We start from the raw sequence: 23,435 nt of genomic DNA on the forward strand, positions 1-23,435 counted from the left end.
AACTGCATTGGGCCAATGATTTACCCGTCAGGTTATAAAGAGAAAAGGGCGCTGGAAAACAGAATGATGTCAGCCCCCTTTCTCTTGCTTTACCTCTGCCAAAAGCTAACTCCCGTTCTGTCTCACTCCCCATCCTTTCCTTTCTTCTACCGTCCTTCCGCCTCTCTGCCCCTTCTTAGTTAGACGTGTTTGCACAGAAGAGTGCCTAGCTAGGAGACCTGCTTCTTGGATCGCTGTGCGCAAAATCCAGCCTTTCTCTCCGCCCTTCCCTCCAGTCTCGGATGCCTCACAGCCCTCCCTCCCCGCTCACCCCCGGGCGATATCGGCTTGGGGACGTGTCTCTGCGTACAACTAAGGTGGGAGGGGGCTACAAGCAGAAGATAATGTCAGATGCTCAGCTCTGCGCTTCTGTCTGACGCTCCTCCGTGGCTCCGCCAGTGTCGGTCTCTGTAAGAAATAACAGGAGCTGAGACAGCGGCTGGAAAAAGCTGCTGTAGCGCGTGGAACCTGAAAAGTCCGGGTGCTTGCGATTAGCTCACAAAGTGATCCCCAGCCGGGCGTCAGCACCATGGACAGCAGCAGCATCCCCACGAACGCCAGCAATTGCACGGAGTCCTTCATGCCCTCTTCAAGTTGCTTCCCAGCACCCAGCCCCGGTTCCTGGGTCAACTTGTCTCACTTTGATAGCAACCTGTCCGACCCATGCGGTCCGAACCGCACCGAGCTGGGCGGGAGCGACAGCCTGTGCCCTCCGACCGGCAGTCCTTCCATGATCACGGCCATTACCATTATGGCCCTGTACTCTATCGTATGCGTGGTGGGTCTCTTCGGAAACTTTCTGGTCATGTATGTGATTGTCAGGTAAGGAAGGCGCCGGGACCGCGATCGGAGCTTTCGGCGACTAAGAGGGCAGGGAGGGACACCTAAGCCCCAAGGCAGAGTGCTTGGCGGCAGGATTAGAAAGGGGCGGTGAGTAAGACAGACTGTGGAGACAACCGTGGATAGAGTGGTTGCTGTTGGTGAGAGAAAATCTACTCTTCTGTTTTTTCCCTCCGTCGATAAAGAAAGAATCCGAACTTTCAGGAGCATAGAAGTTGCTTTGGTAAAATCTATAAAGCTCTGCCCAATAAATAAATAAATAAATAAATAAATAAATAAACAAATAATAAAAATGCTCTAGCTAGTCCACTTTTAAGGAATTGGGAGAGGGTTCTTGGACACTGTCCTAGAGTGCCTTTGGCAGAGCTGTGGAATTGGAATCGATAATTTGAGAAGGATGGGAGAGCAATTCTAACTAGTGGGGCTGAGTTGCAGTCTCAGTTCTCTTAGGAGGTAAACTGTGGCAAATTACCTACTCCTGATGGCTTAGGAGTACCTCACTGTACCATGGCCCCACCTCTTTCTCTTCTCTTGTCACAGTATCCTGTATCCCACTCTTTTTTCCTGAGGCCACGTTGGGTAGGAGGAAGATTTTCCTGGTGTCTCTCTCCAGCAAACTGTATTGCTTTGTTGTAACAAACCTGGCAATGTGTTGCCTAGACTAGTTTACAGTTAGCATTTGAGGATGTACCAGAAGAGTCACAACTGGTATCTGGAGTTGGGAGAGTGTTCAGGAAAGCTGCATGCTATGACTGTTTTTCAATGCCTACAAAAGTTGGAACTAATTAAAAGTGACCAACACAGCATAATTCTGCATTATAAACTATAATATAGGAAGCTGAAATGGGTGTTCTGAAAAAAAAAAGTGTCTTTATCCAATGCAGTTATTTCCAAAGAGTTTGCAGTCCACAATGAGTATGCCAGCTCTCACTGTTGACAGAGATTGATGTAGACTGTGTTGGTGTTGATGGGTGTATTTGAATCCTACATATGAACATGAAAATATTACTGTTTAGAAATTAGTAGTATATATTCACTTTTAAAAAGAGTAGATATCTATCTTAGCCCTTTAAAATGGCTCCTGATTTGGGGGTTTCTTCCTACTAGGGGTTATATGTATATCAAGAACATGGCTTTTTCATATTTAGATACAATATTTCTTTCATCTATTCAGCAACCACTGAAGGCTTCAATGAGCTATTTAATTGTTTCGCAAACACTCTGCTCATTATGCTTTCATTACCAAGATGCTGCAAACTACTTGTTATCGATTCTTTCTACTTATACATCTGATTTCTTTAATTAATGATTGCTAAAGAGTAAAACTAATTTTCCTGGTATTTTGATGAAGAATAAGATGAGTAGTGTCTCTGAGAAAAGAGCACCATCTATTGAGAGGATGGCTAACAACAGAAGGAAAAATGCAGGAAGGGAACCAATGGAAGAATTTACTTTTAAAGGGACTTACTTTATGAATCCAATACAAAGATTCAAAACAAAGATAAAGATCAAGTCTTATTCTCCAACTATGATCATAAAAAGCATAAATAAAGGCCAGCCTTGAGAAAGGAAAGTGTTTCCCATTTTCCCAGATAAATTATAGAATCATAAAGTAATCGAGCTAGAGGGTACCCCAGACATTACCTATGCTATATGAGTAAACTGAAGTACATGGAATATAAATGGATTCTCCAAGGACAGATAGTTTATTAGTTCAGTGCCACTGAATCTTCGTAGCCAATATAATTTTCTGTTTATTAGGGTGGCAAATCATGGTTTGAGTTAATTCAACTATTAGATTGACAGAACGGATTTAATTAGCAGTGATCAGTGGTAATTTGGGAATAACTAATTACTCTACATTTGTGTCTGGAATCTTGGAGAAAAAAGGCACTAGGGAGAAATTCCCAAGGCATCTAGAAATCCTGCCATCTGAATCATCTTTTTTTCCCTTCTATTGCTTTTCTTTGGTATTTTCTTTCCTGATATTTCTCCCCTCTTGTTTGTGCTGTTCTATAAAGATAGAGCAGCGGCCGGCTGTGAAATAAGCAGGTTGGCCTTCTCTTATTTCAGTGTATAAGGGGTTCTTGGATAGGTGAGTTTGTTTTAAAGACATTACCTCTGACTGTCTGTTGGCTTGAAAAAGATGGTGACATTGCATCTTACTGAGAATGTAATATCATGCTGTACCCCTCTGTACCGAAAGTTCTAACAAAATGAAGTACTATTTGCAAGGTCACCCCAAATGCCCACCTGTAGCTGAGTGGATGCTTAATTACAGGGTTAAATAACCTTTTTGGAATGTGACTGTGAAACAAAAATTAGACATTTCAGTGACAGATGAAAATGATAGGGAAATTAGCTGTGGAGTGAAGAAAGTATGTCTACTTAGCACAGAATAGTTAACTGAATTGTCTCCAGGCTCTGGTATTCTAAACCCAGGATATTACTGTCCCTGTTAAAAGATAGGTATGATGTTGCTTCTATTAAAGTATTGAGATGAATTGTTCACTTCCTGGTGCTATTTAAAATTCTACAAAGTTTTAAGCTTTCGAATGGTTAAGTAGTTACAGTTTTCTGAGCAGATTAGGTAGCATTTGTTATAACATCTTAACATTGAATGAATCACAAGACTCATATGACTATAGCAACAAAAACAACAAACTGGTCATTCAAATGCTGTATCCCAGCACCACCATCACCATCATCATCAGCCCTCATGAACATTATAAAATAGTATCACTTTAATACTGTTCTTACACAGTGATGTTCCAAGTTCTGTAAGGAAGAGAGAGACTGCCATATGATCTGAAGTTTAAAACCCAGATGTTAAATAACTGAAATGTTGTAAGTACTCATCATCTGAAAACCTTTAAGTTTTAAAGAAAAAAGTAATTGCAGGAGAGCAATATTATAACAATTACCCCAAAGTATCTGGAAATATGGTGATAAAAACTTAAAAAAGTAGCAATCATTTTAAACGAAATAATGATAGTGTAGTAATACTTTCAAATTTTTTTAAAGAAAAAAATCAATGAAACATACACAAAGTTATCACCACCAGGGGTCATTTACTGTAAATATTTAACTAAAAGATTAACCGTAACTGTTAAAACTGATATAGTCCCAGATGGGTCAATTTTGTGATATTTTTCCCCAAAATATTTGTCCTTTAGTTATGAATATTGTCTATGAAGACACGGCTGAAAGAACTGAAGGGCTAGAAACTGTTAGGTTTCCTTGGTTTAGGTAAGCCATCCTTCCAGGTAATGAAGAGTGATAAATGGTATGGCCTTAATTCCTAAGATAAGTTCTTAATTTGCCTAGATGAATTCTCAATATGACTAATTATCAGAGAAGAGCAGTTAAACATATGCAAGATGCTATTGTCATTTTTCTTTCACTGAAAAGTATTTCAGATCATAGAGCAAGTCCTATGAGCTTATTTATACTTGCTCTAAATGCTAAATATTTGATTCAGGAATAAACTACAAAATGATACGTCATGCATGAATGGACAGAAGATTTTAGATGTAATTCAGATTTAGATAACTGGGATAATAATGAATAATTATATATTTTATCTAATTTATTATAAATAAGCATATATATATTTGAATTAATTTGAAAGACTATATCACTGAATATGGGTCACTAGTACTTTTCGTAAAATAAAAAATTATTTATTTAGGAAGACTCAAATATCAAAAAAGTTCACTTTTTAAAAATCATGAAATATCCTAATTACAGGATGAATTTGTAGGAAAAAATACCTCCTAAATAAAATTCAGTCCTTAACATAGTTGCTGACAACACAGCATAGCAATTTAATTGTAGGCCTTTCATTTAGCAATGGAGAGCTACTGGTATCATCCAGTGTAATTTACACTTTGTTATTCACTTATTAATTATATTATTTATTAATAATATTGACAACATACTGATATGTACTGATATAATGTATATTAATTACAGATGATAAATTAATAAGAATATAATAATATAATTATTTAATTGTCATTCTGTCTTGAACACCTCTTCTTCTTTGTGTCCTGAGGATGCAAGTTGCTTCTAATTTCTTCTGTTTTAAGAAGTTCTCTGACTTGGCATGAAGTTGTCATTTGAGTTTCTTTTCACTCGTCTCTCCCTTCTTTACTGAACAAATTAACTAGTTTATATTTTATGAAAAATTTCCAACCTAAATGAAAGTATAGGGAATAATATAAGGAAAACCATGTTCCTGCCACGCTCACTTTTAAATCCTAACATTGTGCTAAACTTCTTCAGATCCTTTTCTTTCACAAGTTGTACAATAATAATAATACATATGATGAATATTATAATAATTATATACACTTTCAGTAGTATATGCTATATATGTGTACATTTGGTATATATCTTTATTTCTATTTCTATTACTGCCACAGTTGAAGCCTCCCTCTGATCCATAACCCTCCCTCCCCAGAGGCTAGCACTATCACGAATGTGGTGGTTACCAGTCACACACATATTCAAAATTTTTATTACATTTGTGTTTTTCCAAAAACAAAATATAGTCTTTTTTACATGTTCTTTAAACTTTGCATAATTGGTATCATACTGTGCATTAAAGTTAATGCACATAATTTCACTATTTGCCCAGAGTTGTTCTATTTCCAGATAGTCAGTGATAGAAACTAGATGTCAAACAAAACAAACACAAACAAAGAGAAACTCCGGCCATTAACTTTCCTGAATACTTTTAACTGATCCCTTTAAGACGATTATGTGCTACAACTTGTTAGAAAGGTTTCTTTATATTTCTAGTATTCCAATATTTTCATTAATACTACATTAATATTACTGATATTATATTAATTTAATATATTACTAATCATTATTACCATATTAATATTAATTCTTTGTTAATACTAAAATATACACTATCCATGGAGAATTATTTCAGCAATTGCTGCAACAAATAAATCCGTTCATGAACATATAAACCTGCGCAGTTTCTCTACTTCTAAAAAGGAAATAAAAGTAATTAGTTTCTGACTGTGTCAAAATGTCATTCGAATGATAAATGTTAACAATGGTTATTTTGAGAATTTAAACCTCTTGGAGGACTCTTCACACATAAAAGATAAAAAAGTTGTTTCTTCTGGTATTCCATTTTAGGTAGTAATTGAAATAGAATTTTTAAATTCAGTGAGAACATTAAAGCTCATTTTGAAAAATAAATAGTATGAAACATTATGACATTTAAAAATATGCAAGTGATAAACACCAAAGACTAAATCTTCTGTGGAATAACAAAATAAAAGAATTCCAAGTCTTTAACCCTTGCAAAGTTTAATGTATATTTAACTGAAATAATGATTCATGGCAGCGGTTTCCAAACTTTTTTTATTTGTAGACATTTATTTCAAGAACTTGGAAGCTGATATATAAATCAGATCAAAGCAGAGCTGTTCAGGCTGAGCATTTTGGGAGCCCCGGAGAATGCTGTTCAACTGCCAGCTCACCTGTCCCTCCATTTGTATCCCCAAGGCATCTGCATAGGATTTCCAGTATTTGTTGTTGTTGTTGTTGCTATTGTTAGTGATATAATTTTATTTTTGCAAAAACAATTACACCCCTAATCTATAAGCATTCACGTATGTTTATGTCTGTATGAACATGGGGAAATGCAATTTAACAATAACCTGCTGTTACATTAGCTACCTTGGAGGCTCAGAGTTAAAAAAAAGGTAAAGGGAGATAGTGAGGAAGATTATATTTTTTCCTTGTTTTGTCCCAATAGCTGTTTTGAACACATATTAACTTTGGATTTTTATTATTATTTAGAGTAACCTTGTTGGACTTTCATTTTTTACCCCATTCCAAATATTCTCCACCTAATAGGCAAGATAATCTTTTAAAAATCTAAATCAGAACAGGGCACTCTCTTGGTTAAAAACCTTCAATGGCTGTCCATTGCACTTTGAATAAAATCCTAACTTTTCTGGCCTAAAGAGGCCCTGTATGGTCTGGCCCAAGCCTTAAGTCTCCAAATTCTCTTTGTACCACTCCTCTCAAACCCACTGGGCTCCAGCCACACCTTTCAGTTGCTGGGATATAAACAATTACAGATTCTTGCCTCAGGGCTTCCTTATATCCTGTTTTCTGCCTCAAATACTCTCCTCCAACCCCTTTTTTGCTGGCTCATTTTCATCTTTCCTTTTACTTTTTTTCTTTTTTTTGAGATACAGTCACATACTATACAATCCATCCAAAGTATACAGTGTCTCACAGTGTCATCATCTACTTGTGCACTCATCATCACATTCAATTTTAAAGCATTTTCATTGTTCCAAAAAGAAAAATACCAGATAGGCATAAAAAAAAGAAAACCAAAACACCCCACACCCCTTATCCCCCTCCATTACTGACCTCTCGTACTGGTGTGGTACACTTGTTATTGTTGATGAAAGGATGTTAAGATATTACTGTTAACTATAGTCTATAGCTTGCAATAGGTACTTTTTCCCCATACATCAACATATTATTAACTCTTTGTACAAGTGTCTTGCATTTGTATTAGTTCATGCAAAAACTTATGCATATTCGTAGTGTTAATCTTAAACAACATCCACCTCAAGGTTCATCGTGTTATATGATCCCCTATTTAAACCTCTAGCTTTCCTTCTGGTGACATACATAACTCTAAACAACCTCTTTCCACCAAATTCACCTACAGTTCAGTACTATTACTTATAATCTCCATAATGAGCTACCCTCACCTCTATCCCTTTCCAAACACTTAAGTTCAACCTCATTAAAAATTCTGTACATACAGGCAACTCTTGGTAACCTGTATTGTACATTTTATGACTATGAGTTTACATATTCTGATTAGTTCATATTAGTGAAATCATGTATCTGTCACTTAGTGTCTGACTTATTTCACTCAGCATTTTGTCCTCAAGGGTCATCCAGGTTGTCACTTCATTCCTTCTTATTGCCAAATAACATTCCATCATATGTATATACCACGTTTTGCTTATCCATTTCTTGGTTGATGGATACTTGGATTGCTTCCATCTTTTGGCAATTGTGAATAACACCACTATGAATATCGGTGTGCATTTGTCTGTTTGTGTCCCTGCTTTAAGATATTCTGGGTATATACTGCATAGTGGAATCTCAGGCAGCATTTTAAACAATGGCTTCCATATTGTTTCATGCCCTTTTATGTCCCACCTTTTACTTCTGCCATTGTTGTGGCACTCTGTTGTGCTTAGGTATAACTTGGTAGCTCCTCACCTTAGCTGCATCCTTACCATTAGCTGTCTTTCCTGGAGTTTCTGATCCTACTACTCTCTACAAGAATCAGCCTGGCACAGACGAGTAGAGAAATGGGGACAAAAACTAGAAGAAAAATAGGGTAGGGTAGAAGAATGGAATGTTTTAGATGTTCTTTTTTACTTTTACTATTTTTTTTTTTTTTTTGGAGTAAGGAAAATCTTCAAAAAATGATTTTGGTGATGAATGCACAACTATGAATGGTACTGTGAATAATTGATTTTACATTGTGGATGATTGTAGGGTATGTGAATATATCTCAATAAACTGTATTTAAAAAGAGAGAGAGAATCAGCCTGGCATTCACACAGGTACCTCCTGAAGTGTGAGGAAGTTACCCCCATGGAGCAACCCTTGACCAGGGGGGACTAAAACTCATAACGTCCCTTCTAGTACTAAGACTTCCTTTGGCCACTTTGATGACTGTTTCTCCATAATTTTACCAGCTATAATACCTAGAGAAAAGAGTACTCATCTACAAAATTAAATAATCTTGTTTCCAGTTTCATCCCAACCCCAATGGATTCAGCTTAACCCCAAATGGACATTTCTCTATCTCCCTTGATCTGCCTCTTACTTGTGTGTGTGTGTGTGTGTGTGTGTGTGTGTGTGTGTGTGTGTGTGTGTGTATGCTTGTGTTTGTATCCTTTATTCTCTCTTTACTTCATAGGGAGATAGCTTCAATATTGCCTTCAGAAATGAACCATATCCTGGATGCTGCATTCCAAAATAATTCAGAGAAATATTGGTTCCACCACATCTAATCAAATGAAACATTGCAAACAAATGTGTAGGGCTTTTGCTGGTGGTGGAATATGTGATGGTTTCCAATGAGAGAAAGATCTCTTTGGTCTGGATTTAAGTTTCTGTCCAGGAAAGAATATTTTCAAGTACAGTTTTGTTTTTTTTAATCCAAGCATCGTGTGTCAGTTTACCAGTTGCATATAAGTTGGTGTCCTAAAGTGATTCTAATTGTAACCATTCTGATGAAGTAAAAGGTATCAGTCTAAAGTATTATCTGAATAAATTAAATTGTTCCATTCATTGTCTTCAAATATCCATGTTTTCTCCTTTACAGTTTTTTCTTTACTTTTTCACCATTCTATTTTCCCCTGTATCTCTCTACTTCGTTTCCTACCAAAATCCTCCTTATTCTTCAAATTCCAATTTAAATCTCTTCTTCCTTGCATCTTCCCCTCTTACGCCAACTTCCCTGCATTGAAATCCATAATATATGCTATTACTGTGAAAAATGTGTGCATTCTCTCATAGTCTCACAAAATGTCACTTGATCACCCTTGGAGACTTGATCCACAACATCATTCTGGATTAGCTAAGAAATTCACCATTTCAAAATTGAGCAACAGAATTGTACATTTTTAAAATACTCTGTAATATGAAGTTTTCAGTAATACAGATTAACCTCAGATTATTCCATGTAAACTCTAATTCAGACAATTCCTTCAATTCACTGCTTTCCTCATGCATATTTAGCTTTTAGGACTTAAGTCATGAAAAATGATCTGTACCAGTAGATTAATATCAGCAAAACATGAATTCTAACATAGATAGATAGATCATAGATACATAGATAGATACATAGATAGATAGATAGCTATACACACACAAATAAGTCCTCAGACTTTGAATGGGGAATAGATTGCTACTCTTATATAGAAACACAGAAAGTAGAATTTGAAGAAGTAAAAAAATTAAATGTTAATATATACAACATTCTTCTAGAAAATATTTTTTTAAAACTCAGCTGAAGAAGAAAATCAGCAAGCTATGTTCCATATTATGTGTTACAGTAAGTTCATTCATGAAGCCAAGTTTTGTGTTTTTATGACCATTTATTATAACAAGAGGGAATAGTTTGAAAAAAAAATGGATTCCCAGGTCTCAGTCATTGCTCTGTCACCTGAAGCCTAGGCATAGTAATGCTTTGTAATACATATTGAGATAAAATTCTCAAAGTAAAGTTGCTCATTTTTTTCAAAAAATAGAGTTGGATTTCAATGACTTAAAGTAAGAATATCCCCCTCTTTTTATCACATTGAGATACACATAGGACTCATTTCTGGTGGATGAAGTGTGTCCACTTTGCTCAGTCTTGGACCAAAGTTCACAATCTCTTTCCTTCAAGGGCCAGAGAGCAAATAGGGTAGATGTGGCACGTGGTTTCTGCCACAGCTACTCAACTCTGCCTTCATACAGCAAACCAGCCACAGACAACATGTGAAAGAGTGGGTGTGCTGTGTTCCAATAAAACTTATCTATGAACACTGAAATCTGAATTTCCATGTAATCTTCTCATCTTGAAATATTATTATTCTTTTGATTTTTTCAAACACTTAAAAATGTAAAAAACCGTTCTTAACCAACCTGCCATACAAAAAAAAGTGATGGGTGTTTGCCAACCTCGGGTACAGGACATGATAAATAAAATGATTTTTAGCTGGCAGTGGTCATGAAATAAAGACATACTGCCTTTGGCAAAATTGATTACACACTGTTTAAGAGATGAAGAAATATTTTGTTAGAATAATCTATTCTGACGCAGTATTTTTCATCATTGGTAAGCAGCACTACCAATATGCAGTCTAATGCAAACCAGCACACTTGCTATGGATTGTTATGTCAGAGGATGTTGCTTTTATGGAACAGATGTTGAAGTTGGGTGGTAATAGCAATCATATGGTACCGTCTCTAGTTCACTCCAGGCCCCACTTTCCAACCCCTAACTCTTCATTTGACCTCAACGATCTGCAATGTTCAGAGTTAGAGAGTCAGACATTAGAAAATAACATTTCTGAAGCACCTCCCTCTCTCTCAGATACGCTTTGTGGTTATCTTGAATCAGTACAATTTTCCAGGCTTTCTCACAGTATTTTCTTCATTAATCACTTTGAAGCTTTCAGGAAGAACTGAAACTGTCACCTGCAAATTTATATTAACTTCTTAGCAACTGGAAAGTCTGTCCTCAAAGACACTTATGCCTGCATACCAGCCACCAGCACTCCCCCACCCCCTAGCTTGTGAGTGACAGCTCCATTTCCTGCAATCTCTCTTTATGCCCTTTCAGGCACAAAAATTCATTGTCTGCATTTCTTTTCCCTTTGCTTTCTGACTTACGTAACTTGCTCGTTTTTCAAAAAAAAAAAAATGATGTGTTTTCTGCAGTTCTCTAAGGTTGCTTTGAAACTGTTTTTCCTTGTGTTTTAGAACTCAGACTGTCTAACTGGATAAAAGGGGGGCATGTGGTAGGACAAGGTGCTGTGTGGACACCCACAATCTCTTTGGCTTCTTTTCCTTAGTTTTGTTCGATGATTACCTAAAGACTCCCTGAAATCTCCTTCCTGCCTGACTCCACATCTTTAATTCCACGCCCAAGTCTCTAAATCACTGACCCTTTGATCTGTGTGCACAGAGAAAACTTTCTGGTGCGTCCTGGAGTTCTTTAGATTAGGCCAGATATCCATCAGGCAGAATTTTGCAGGAAGAGCCAAGCTGAAGGAGAGTTTTGACTGGTAACATAGAGTCCAGCTGAAACAGTCTGAATTTCTTGAACTCTTTCATGTCAGAGCTGGATCTAGATTGCAACAAGGAACCCAGAGGGGATAAAATGAATAATAAAAGTTGCAGTTTGTTCTAATTAACTCATGGAATATCAAAGCTGTTGCATTAATCCTTACAACACACATAGACACACAAAAGAGAAGGAACTTGGGGTCTTCTAGTCCAGTGGTTCTCAATCCTGGCTGCTCATTAAGAATCATCTGGAAGCTTTAAAAGAAGAAGAAGGAGGAGGAGGAGGGGTAGGAGAAGGAGAGGGAGGAGGAAGAAGAGGAGAAGAGGAGGAGGAGGGGAAAAGGAGGGAAGGGGGAAGGAGGAAGCAGCCTCATCTAAGGCTAATTATATCAAATCTCAGGGGGAAGCTCCTGGGCATAGGTATTCCTAAAAGATCCCCAGGAGATTCAAATGTGCAGCTAAGGTTAAGGTTATTATTGTAAAATAAACAAATCTCCATTTGGTACATGAAAATTGAGTTCTGGTTGTTTAAAGAGGTTTAAGAGGTCTGTCCATGGGTTCTACTTCCTTGAACTATAAAAAGCTGCTTATAGAATAAGTAGTAAATTAAACTATCTAACAGAAATACTGAGCCTCAGGATGTTTTAAAATTTTCCCTAAAGTTAACTCAATCAACTCCCTTAAAAGTAGGCCTGGTGGAGTTTGTAGAACACTAAACTTGAAATGAGCAGACTCAGGTTTGAATCTCTGCCACTTATTCATTATGCAAATCACAGAAACTCCATGTCTCATTTTTGATAAAGGAATCATAATTACATTCAATCTCACAGGGGTTTTAGGTCCAATTTCGATAAGATATGTGCAAGTATGTGGTAAACTATCAAGTGTCATACAGAGGGAAGGAGCTTTGCTATTTGTTCCTAGTTCAGCTCCCTTCCGGCTGGACTCACAGCGTCAGCCTGTGGCATCTCAGCACTCACCCTGTGCTTTTGCCCCCCCCCCAGGTCAAGTTTTTACCGATTATAATATTTTGAATTATAGTTTCTAAAGTAGAATAAAGAGCTATTTTCTCTGTAGAGGCAAAGCCAAGCATCCTTTTCCCAGCTGTCTCTGATTAATGCCATTCTTCTCCTCGAGCCAGTCAACTCCTTCCTGGTACACTGGGTCATTTTAAAACCACCTTACTGGTGACAGGATGATGTGAAGACAAATCAGATACTGAAACTTATTTGGTTCCCTATTGATAAGTCTTTTGATGTTATCTAATAAATTCAGTGGGGAAAAGGTAGATGTCAAGCCAATTATTTTTGTGGACAAAAGAGCTCTTTTTTTTTAGTAAATGTTTCACATTTTAAATTGGTGTTATAGCCTAGGAGTTTAAAGCAAAATCTAAGTCTAAATGCTGTCTGCCTGTGATGCAACTCCTTTTTATCTAGCAGAGTCAATCATTTGAAACAGAAGAAATAATATAGCAGTGGCGTTCTCTGAACATTAGCTCTGGAAAGTCTGGCATTTAATACCTCACTCCTGTGAAGAGCCCTGGCCCATGATACAAGTCTGATATGCTAGTCACATTAAAATTGGTCAAAAGATGGAGCTCTTCAGGGAGGATGTATTCATGATGATTCAGCTGAGTCTGTGTGAGTATCTATCTATCCCTAACACCTTCATAATGGATTTTTCAAGGACTTGCAAAACAATGTCTGTTGGTTTCCTACATGAGGGTGGTAAACCCTATAAATAAAGCAAGCACAGGTCATAGCTTAGAATATCATCCTTGAGGTTTACAGTGTCTCTGGGAACTAGAGCACAGTAAATGAGATCAATGAAAGGGAAAGCCTTCTCTGCTTCTGAGCATTTTTTCCTGAAACATTGGTTCAGTGCCAGTGAGAGGTTGAGTATTTTGTGGGCGTGTATTAAATGTTAATTGAAAAGTGTTGCTGGCAGTATAAACCTGAAAAGCAAACCTGGCTGCACTTGCCAAGAACAAGGGGAGTTATTATCGACATTATAATTTTGTACTTACTCAGCCCCCATCAGCTCTGGAAACAGAAACCACATGAGTTGAATAAAAAATTAAATGCTTGTGATGATGTTGGTGCTCCACAAGGCCAGAGAAAGAAAAAGTTCCTATTAAAAGCAGACAATGTTGAGATCCTTCAAATAGTCCTTTCCTTCTGATGACAAAAGAATCTATTTAACTTCCTTGTAAAATAAACAAAATGTATAGCTAAGAATAAAAATCATGCCTAAAAATGTATAGGAATTAAAATTTTTCACCTGAGTACTTGATTCTCATAAAATTTTTGTGAGAATAGACTGGAAGGAATTGTTAACTGAACTATTATTAAAGAAGATGAAACTCTGGAGGCTCATTTATTTAATATATGTTTGTAGAGCACTAACTGTGTATAAAGCACTCTCCTAGGAGCTCAGGAGACATCAGTGAGCAAAACAGGCACAGCCTAAGTCTCCCCAAATGTAGGGTCAAGTGGAAAAGAAAAAAAACCATTTCCCCAGCTAATTAACCGCCAAAGATAGGACTATAGTACTAACCCTGGGTGCTTTAAACCACACCACCAAACACTGTTCCTTTGTTTATTACAATTAATTTTTGCAGCTCATCTTCCTCCATCAATAAGCCCATCCATGAGATACTTCTGATTTAAATTTATTGAATTTTTCAATTTCAGTGAAGGTAAATATTTGTCTCAGAGACAAGACAGCAAAAGCGGGTGGAAAAAATGCTTTGGTCAATCTTCATAAAACAATGAAAGAGAACACAATAGACCATAATTTACAAGTGTTTCTCAAAGAAGATATTGTAAACATTTTAGAAATAGTGAGGATATTACAATGGAATAGTAGAGTTTTGCATGACAGAGATTCACAGGGAGAAAGTCCCAAGAATTGTTGCTTCAGGACATCTGTTAGTGTGTCACTGTACTGAAACAATGGCCATTCTACCTATGAATACCCCGTCACGTGAACACAGGCAGAAGGCAGATCAAGCTGGATGTCAGACTGGAAGTTCTTCTTAAAATTACTATGCTTTCTGGAGAATTTAGGGCAGAAGTATCAAAGGAGAAATTGATGTCATCCTTTAAAATGGGATTATTATTCTGAACAAAAGAGAAATTGCTTGTCTATAAACAAACATACCATATTTCCACAAAAATCATTGGGTACATGAGTCAATGCCACAAAGCATATCTTTAAAAAAAAGAAATCATCATTTCTGTAACAAGAGCATTATTTTCTCAGAGAAACTCAAAACAATAGCATATGAATGAAGGAATTATGTCCTGTAGGCATCCCTGTCTTTGTTAATATTTTGTTTAAAGACATATATCTTCCGCTCCTAACACAAAATTTGCTCTAACTCTAGTACAATGATAGCACCTTCTTGTAAAATTTAATCATGCTTGGTATAGTTGAGATTTTTTGTTTTCATAGGTGTTTGAGGTTGATATTTCAAATGTAAAATATTAGCATTCTAATTGAAATAGATGAAGATATGGAATATAACAAACAAAAGCAATTTTTTTTTTTGAACAGTTGGTCAAAAGCTCTTTGAAAGCAGCTGGATTTTCAGAACAATCATAGGTCAGGATGCACCAATTATCTTTAGCACACACGAGGATCATGCTAGAAACAAGGTCAATGCAAGGAAAAGTAAAATAACACTTTTGTAAATACAAACACTTAATCAGGACCCATATTGTAAGGACAAGTAAACATAAGCAAGAGAGAGTATGTGGTTACAAGCATTTGTCTTATTGGAGAATAGTGTTTGCCTCATTAAATTTGAAATCCATGATACACATCTTCATCATCATCATCATCATCATCGTCATCATCAGAGTTAACATTTATTGAAAGCTGCTACATGTCAGACTCCATACTAGGCACCTTAAATACACTGGTGGTTTTTAAATTTCATCCTTACACCACAATTTAAGGAAGGTACTAACATTTTCCAAGTTTTGCAGATGGGGGAAATAGTACTCAGAAAATTTAAGTATTCAGTTCAACTTTATCCAGTTAATAAATGATAGAACTAAGAATTGAATCAAGATCTAAATACCCTGAAATTTTAGCTCTTCAAAACTGTTGCATTTAATTGCATCAGAAGAGATTTTCAAGTCAGTTGTAGAGGCTTCACTTGGATGGCTAACAGGCCTATTATCTTAGCTTCTATATCTCACTTGCCAAAATGTTCACTAATTGGCAACCTACTCATTACTTTTCCTTTATTGACAGGCTCTGCCCATTGAAATGGGAAAGAAGGAAAAAGAAAGCCTATCTCCACATAAGCCTACATCTGGAGTTTCCCTTTGTATTAGACTGTGACATTTTGAATTGACCTTATGTCTCTGAACTAACTAGATCTAGGTCTCTAATTGAATCAGCCTAACAGCCTGGAAAAAATAGAATCCATTAATTATTTGTGGATCTTCTAATTACAAAAGCTCAATTGTGATCTAAAGGCACTCTCATACTTCAACTGTCTTCAACAGCATAATTACCTATGCTATAACCAGTGGATGCTAATAACTTAAATCAACAAACATTTATCCGGAGACCATGAGTAGCCAGGATCAGTGGAGGGAGCTGTAAATCTAGTCAAAAATTCTTGATCTATTATTCACCCAACCACCATGTCATTTTCACATTTCCATTTACATCAGTGATCTTTGCTTACATTTTGGGAAGAAGAAAATTTCCAGTTTGGAGAATGTAAACTCTTAGGGAACAGAAGCTTTCTGTTTTCTTCACTCCTATATTTCAGAACCCAACACAATTACAAATTGTCATAGGACATGCAGTAGCTGAAATTTTTTAATACATTGGACTGATTATAATGTGTTAATGCTAGACTTATTTCAGCCCTCTATATTTCATTTTCCCATTATGGTTTGTGAAAATAATTTTTAGATCATAGTTCCTCTCTCTGGGAATTCATGAATGAAAGAAACGTGTTATTCCCAAGTATAAAATTCCTATAAAAGGAGTAACTATTGTTTGATTTAGGAGCAAGGATGTTTTACAAATGCTATTTTCCACATTCAAGTTGAGAAAAGAACCTGAGTCCATGAAGTATCTGCCTTTTCCTTCTCTCACTTCAAATGGGAAGGAGGCTATGAGAAGATAATAGTGATTGAAGAAAATTGATTCTGGAATAAAGAATGAAATCTGGAATAATTTCAAGAGAATCAACATAGGAGAAGAATAGTTATGAATTTTACACAAGTATTTTGCTAATGAATCCAATTCTTAAATTCAAGGAAACGCATTCTACTCTAAGCTGTTGCTTTCTTAGTAAGCAAATAGCAGATGGACAGCAAGGGGCAGGTTAGCTGGAATTAGTGCCAAGTGAAAGTAACCAGGCATGCCAGTGTTACTCCAGAGAGCCTCAATAAAGGAAAAAGTACCAGAAAACTCCCCTTCTAATTCAGAGATCTTTTTCGTAACTCCATCTTCCGGTTTTCAAATGGCTGATGGGGTGACTCAATGAAAAGTATGGACACCTAGTCTATTCAAGACCCATGCCAAATTCTTCGAGAATAGCGATTCTATTCCAGTTCACTCCATATTCCATGCCTTAGAAGCAGATTGGAGAAGAACATGAAGAATATGTGGGAATTACCAGTAAATGGAATTCTGCTTCTAGCACCAACATGATAGATAGAAAACTGACAAACATTTTGTTCTGGTTTGCTAATGCTGCTGTTTTGCAAAACACCAGAAATGGATTGGGTTTTATAAAGGGGGTTGATTTGGTTACACAGTTACAGTCTTAAGGCCATAAAGTGTCCAAGGCAAGGCATCAAGAATCGGGGACCTTCACTGGAGGATGGCCAATGGCATCCGGAAAACCTCTATTAGCTGGGAAGGCACGTGGCTGGCGTCTGCTTGCTCCTAGATAGCATTTCATCTCCTCTCTCAGCTCCTGTGCATTCTTCAAAGTGTCCCTCGTGGCTGCAGCTGCTTTGAAGTCCTTCTATTTCTGCGCTTATATAGTGCTGCAGTAAACTAATCAAGGCCCACGCTGAATGGGCCGGGCTATGCCTCCATGGAAATTTTCTAATCAGAGTTATCACCTACAGTTGGGTGGGGCACATCTCCATGGAAACAACCTAATCCGAAGGTTCCAGCTTAATCAACACAAGATTGCATTTTATATTCAAATTAGCACACATTGGGAGCAGCAACTTTGTAGAGAGATTTTTTTCCCCTGAAAAGACAGTGGACTCATGCCTCCCCAGGAGAAAGAGGAAGAGGAAACAATGGCCATAATACTGGGAGAACAACAGGAGTGGGATTGTCCTCCAGCCTATGGGGAGAAGGATGTCCCAAGGCAATGTCGTGACAAAGGAATCCAGATTTATCTTAGAGATGTATCATACAAGAGGCCCACACTAGGGGAATAAAGGATATTTTCTGGCCCCTACTATTCACCAACCATTTCACAGACATTTGAAAGACCAAAGTTTAATTAAGAAAAAGGAAATCCTACTTCATACAGGAGAAAACAAACCAGGAATAAAATTTGATCGGTAGCAAAATTTGATCATTTAAGCTTATTTAACATTGGTTTATATTTGTTTCTGGAAAACAGATACCTGATAATAATTGGAGAAGCTAGATTTAGATTTGTTTCTGATACAATTTGGGGTTCACCCTAAACTGGTCCCTTCCTCCACCATCTGACACAAAATTCTTGACAGAATGAGACAGGCATGTTACCTTGAGAAGCAAATGCGGTATTTTCATGGGCGATCTACATGTGAAGAAGCTAATTTTGAATAATTGAAACTTTCTTGTCATCTAAGTCCAGGTCAGTTACTTATTTCAACATTGACTTACCATCCCCTACCTTGCCATAATATATGGCATACTGCTTTGAAATCACCTGGTTCTGATCTCTCACCAGACAGGAAGCCCTCCCAGACAAGAGGGGCACACCTTACTTGAGAATCGTCATGCCCCAGTACTTTGCACAGTACTTGACAGGAAAAAAAAAAAGGTAAATGAATGTATGTTGATTCAGTGTTGACACTGAGAGGATTTCATGGGAACGAAGTAATTATGAAAATAGTTAATATTATAGCATTTCCCCTAGAAGTGGAAAGGTATTCTATGAAAATTTAAGAGAGAACTATAATTCTTAAGATGTTTTATTTCATTCATATAGTCCAATATAATTTTATTTTTAGCTAGCAGAAACATATAACTTTGATCAAAAAATTAGAGTATTAAGTGTAACAAAATGTTACTAGAGTTTGTCTCTATATGTTAAGTTTATTGTGGTTTCTGATTTACTTTCTTATATATTTCAGTATTATTTAGATTTTTAAAGGTGAATATGTAACAGTATAATGAGGAAAAATACAATTAGCTATATGAAAATAAATAAAGAGGAGAACATTTCAAAAGTTATAGCTGATCCTGAAGGCAATAAAATATTGCTTTAGCAGGCTTTTTCACTAAAATATAAACCAGGGCCACATTTGGAGTTTTTTTATTAAAGACACAGCTGTATATACTGCTTTGTAACTAGAAATGTTGTTAATGCCAGATGAGTCTATTGCAAGTTTAGAGGATAACTCTATATTGACTGAATAACTCTTGTTGAACCATAAGACTAAAATTTCAGGCTTTAAAAACCAATGGGGTTATTTGCTCTGCCAAATTACTGGTTTATTCATGATTCATATTTTCTCCTACCAAGTGCTATTGAATTCTCCACAGGGGAAGGAAAATACCTTCCAAAAAGTCTCTCTGCCTGAAAATACTCTGAAAAAAATCTCAAAAAGTTTCTTTACGTTTCCTAGAAAAGTCCCAGGTCAGTGTAATAGCTAAATTATAAAGGGTTATATAATTCTTGAATGCAAACACCCTACATAAATATATGGTTTGTATAAATCAAAATCTGCAGGAACTAATTGCATTACCTTTCCTTTTCCTGCAAATTTTTGAAGAAAATTTGGACAAATTTTGAAAAATTTTGGGCAGCAGGAATTAATTAAATGCCAAGACATTTGGAAATCAGCAGGTGTGATACACTAAAAGGGATAAATAGGGAATTATCAACAATCTTGACAAATGAATTTTGAAATTAAGACCTCATGGATCTTAATTAAATCTCTCTGTCACAAAACTTAGGAGCATTGAGGACATTGTTCTTTTGATTCCCTACATGATAGTCTAAAATACATTTCTCTCCAATGTATTTTTGATGTTTATTTATTAAGCATGGCTGATGATTATATCTATAGGGCACACACACACACACACACACACACGTACAAAAAACTGCAAATAAAGCAAAGCTTAATTATCCAGATATTTTGCTTGTATAATAGCAACAAACACCCAGCTATATCAAATGCACAGTGTTAAACACTTTTGTCTTTGACAACTGTTCTAAATGTCAGTTCTCTTCTCTTTAAAATAAGGACAATGATCATAGTTGTTTTAGCTGCTAATAGGGTTTTGTGAGCATCAGTTTGTTTAAATGTATGCAGAAGTACTTGTAAACCTTACTGCACTTTATAAAAGTTGTCTGTCATACAGCTAGCTTATGCTATATGATGTATACTGTAGCAGTGTGATGTAATAGTGAAAAGCATGAACCCTATAATAAACAGACATGGATTTAAATCCTGCCTCTGCCATTGTTATTCTTGAGCAAGTTATTTAACCTCTTTAAACCTGAGTTTATTCATCTATAAAAGAAATGACAATATGGATCTCATAATTCTGTTATGTAGATTAAGAAAAAAATATCAAGTAAACTGCTTAGAGCAATGCCTAACATAACATAAACATTCAAGAAATCTTGGTTATGATTATTATGCTCAAAAATAGCCTCCGTACTTCTCATCCTTTAATTCTGTTGTTTTTAGTGGTCATAGCATCACTTCTTTACAGATGAGGAAATTGAGGCTCAGAGAGAGTCATTGACTTGGCCAGGATCATAAACCCAACCCAACACTATGCTGGAGTGTTTCACAAGGCACCATGAATCTTCCTATTTTAAAAGACTTACCACCACAGCCCCAATTTTACTCCTTAATCTCTTAATACCTAACAGTTTGATTAATGGAACATTGGGTAGTCCTTTGAGAATGCAAAATATCTTTGGAAGATATTGCACAATAAGCAATGTAAGTATAAAGCAGTTAATTACAACTGAGTAAGTCGGACTTCACTTTGATGACTTCTAGAACACAAAGACCATGTTTAACTAGAGCATGAAGGAATTGAAACATAATAGAGGGAGAGAGTCAAAATAGAGCATGTCAGAGGCTAGCTAAGGGAACAGTGAATGGTGGTAGGCTCTGCAAAAAGGGGTGGAGGGTATGTTTTAAAAACTGAGTAATATACAGAGTATGAGCTTTACCAATCCCACATTCCACCTGGAATGGGTCCTGCCTACCACAGATAGACATCTGGTGGGGACATATCCCAAGATTTTAGTGGTGCAGGCAGCTGTTATAGCTACAAATCCTGTCCCCTAAGTAGTCTGACTTCATCTGAGTACATAATTGGAAAATTCCTAGTGCTTCTCTCCAATTGTTGCCTCTAGTTGGCTTGCTGATGCTGGTACAATCTCCTGATCCTTATTGTTATCTCCAAGTACATGCTACGGTCTATGCTCACCAGTAAAACATACCACAGAATACACTTACAGCCAAACAAAGTTGGGTTTCCTAATCTTTCTGCATCAAGGGAAACAGAACATCTCAGGGATTTTACTTTGCTTGGTGATTTGGGAACAGAATCATCAGGCATGATGATAGAACAGTCTTGTTTTTGTCCTGTTGCATTATAGTCATGGAGAGTCCTCATCTGATGTTGATAGTCTATGAAATCATGTTCAACAAAGGAATACCACAGCATGACTGCTAGCAACTAGGCTAGCTTTCTGAAAGCTGTCAGGGGCTTTTTTTCTTTGTCACTATTATGTAACCTCATTAATTCTTCTCTTCTGGCAATAGGGGAAGGATAAAAATTGGGACAACCAGGGAGTAGTAAGGTGACATGGGGTGGGAAGTCATGGTTTATTCCTATGGGGAAAAAATCCCTTTAAGAATAGAGACCAGGATTGTTATAATTAAGGAAGGATAAAGATGTGGGCACTAGGGTCAGGAGAGTCCATCATTTCACTCCAGCACAACAATTCAGGGAATAGAATACAGATTGAACATGGTCTTTGTGGTGGATTGGATTGCGTATCCCAGTTTGGACATGCTCTTGGTCTTGATCCACATTCTGGTGGATGCTGCTTCAGTTAAGATGTGGTCCAACTGAATAGGATGGGCTTTAATCCAGATTACTAGAGTCCTTTATAAGCAGAGTGAAAGACAGAGAAGTCATGGGGAGCAGCCAGGAACTGGAAGTCAATGGAATGCGGAAGAGAAAGAAGACACTGCCATGTGCATTGCCATGTGTGACAGAAAAGCCGAGGACCAAGGATCACTGGCAGCCAGCCACAGCCTTCTGGAAGAAAGCATCACCTAGCTGACACTTCGAGTTTGGACTTCTCCTAGTTTAAAATCCATGAGCCAATAAATTCCTGATGTTAAGCCAACCCATTTTATGGTATTTATTTTAGCAGCTAGGAAACTAAAATAGTCCCTATATTCCAGATGCATAAACACTAATAGACAGATAATGCTACTGAGACAGTTATATATATTTTACAGCACTAATATTTCACATGCAAAATGAAATATTGAAATTTATTTTCAAATTCATTAATAGCACAAGATTTGTTTTTATTCAATACTGTGTTAGGGTTCTCTAGGGAAACAGAATCAATAAGAGATACCTATGAATATAAGATTTATAAAAGTGACTCACACAACCGTGGGTGTGCATGAGTCCAAACTCCATAGAGCAGTCAGTAAACTGGAAACTCCAATGAAGATGTTTGGTGAACTCCTCAGGAAACGAACTGGCAACTTGATGAACTCCTCAGGAAATGAACTGAGATTTTCGACAAATATGTTCGATGAACTCCTCAGGAAATCAGCTGGCAACTTCAATGAACTCCTCAGGAAATGCTTTGCTGGTCAGCCAAAGAAGTGAAGGTCCTCTATCTGTCTTGCTTAAAAGTCTTCAACTGATTGATTGGATTAAATCCAGCCAATTGCATTCTCTCATTGTGGAAGACATGCCCTTCATTGGTGTCATCAGTCATAGCTGCAGCCAATTGACTGATGATTTAATAAACCAGCCTATTAGTTTATTAACCAGCCACAAACATCCTCCCAGCAATGGTTAGACCAGTGGTCGCTTGACCAGACAGCTGGGTACCATCACCTAGCCAAGTTGACACATGAACCTAACCATCACAAATACATAAACTAAAAGCATTCTTTAAAATGAATGCAATCTTCCATTTCAAGATGACTGATTGAGAACAAGTCCAGGACCCTCCTCCCTGCCTCCAAACTGCAGAAAGTGTTAGAAGTTATTTTAAAGGATATAAATTAAATCACTAAATCAATGGATAGGCATAGATGAATTTATGAGAATGATAGAGATATTCTTGGTAGATAGTGTGGTGATTTAATGGGCCTTATTAAATGTCACTCTTATTTTCCTGGCCCATGTTTGAACCAAGTGAAAGATAAGACCAAATGAATCAATGGATGGAGAAAAAAAATATCAGTTTTATTACTGAT

The 23,435-nt window shown here is 36.8% G+C and overlaps 1 protein-coding gene across 3 annotated transcripts in view; it reads left to right on the plus strand.

The window, feature by feature from the left end:
* The first annotated feature begins 553 nt into the window (after window positions 1-553).
* The window catches only part of OPRM1 (opioid receptor mu 1), a 177,434-nt gene continuing 154,552 nt past the window's right edge, over window positions 554-23,435 (plus strand). For 2 of the 3 annotated variants that reach the window (XM_037820001.1, XM_037820015.1), the window contains exon 1: window positions 569-861. In XM_037820001.1, the coding sequence (XP_037675929.1) occupies window positions 569-861 (293 nt within the window). Of the gene's footprint in view, window positions 862-23,435 lie in introns of all 3 variants that reach the window. The other variant, XM_037820005.1, reaches the window with a different exon arrangement.

The sequence above is a fragment of the Choloepus didactylus genome, chromosome 2, assembly GCF_015220235.1.
Source record: "Choloepus didactylus isolate mChoDid1 chromosome 2, mChoDid1.pri, whole genome shotgun sequence".
Taxonomy (NCBI): domain Eukaryota; kingdom Metazoa; phylum Chordata; class Mammalia; order Pilosa; family Megalonychidae; genus Choloepus; species Choloepus didactylus.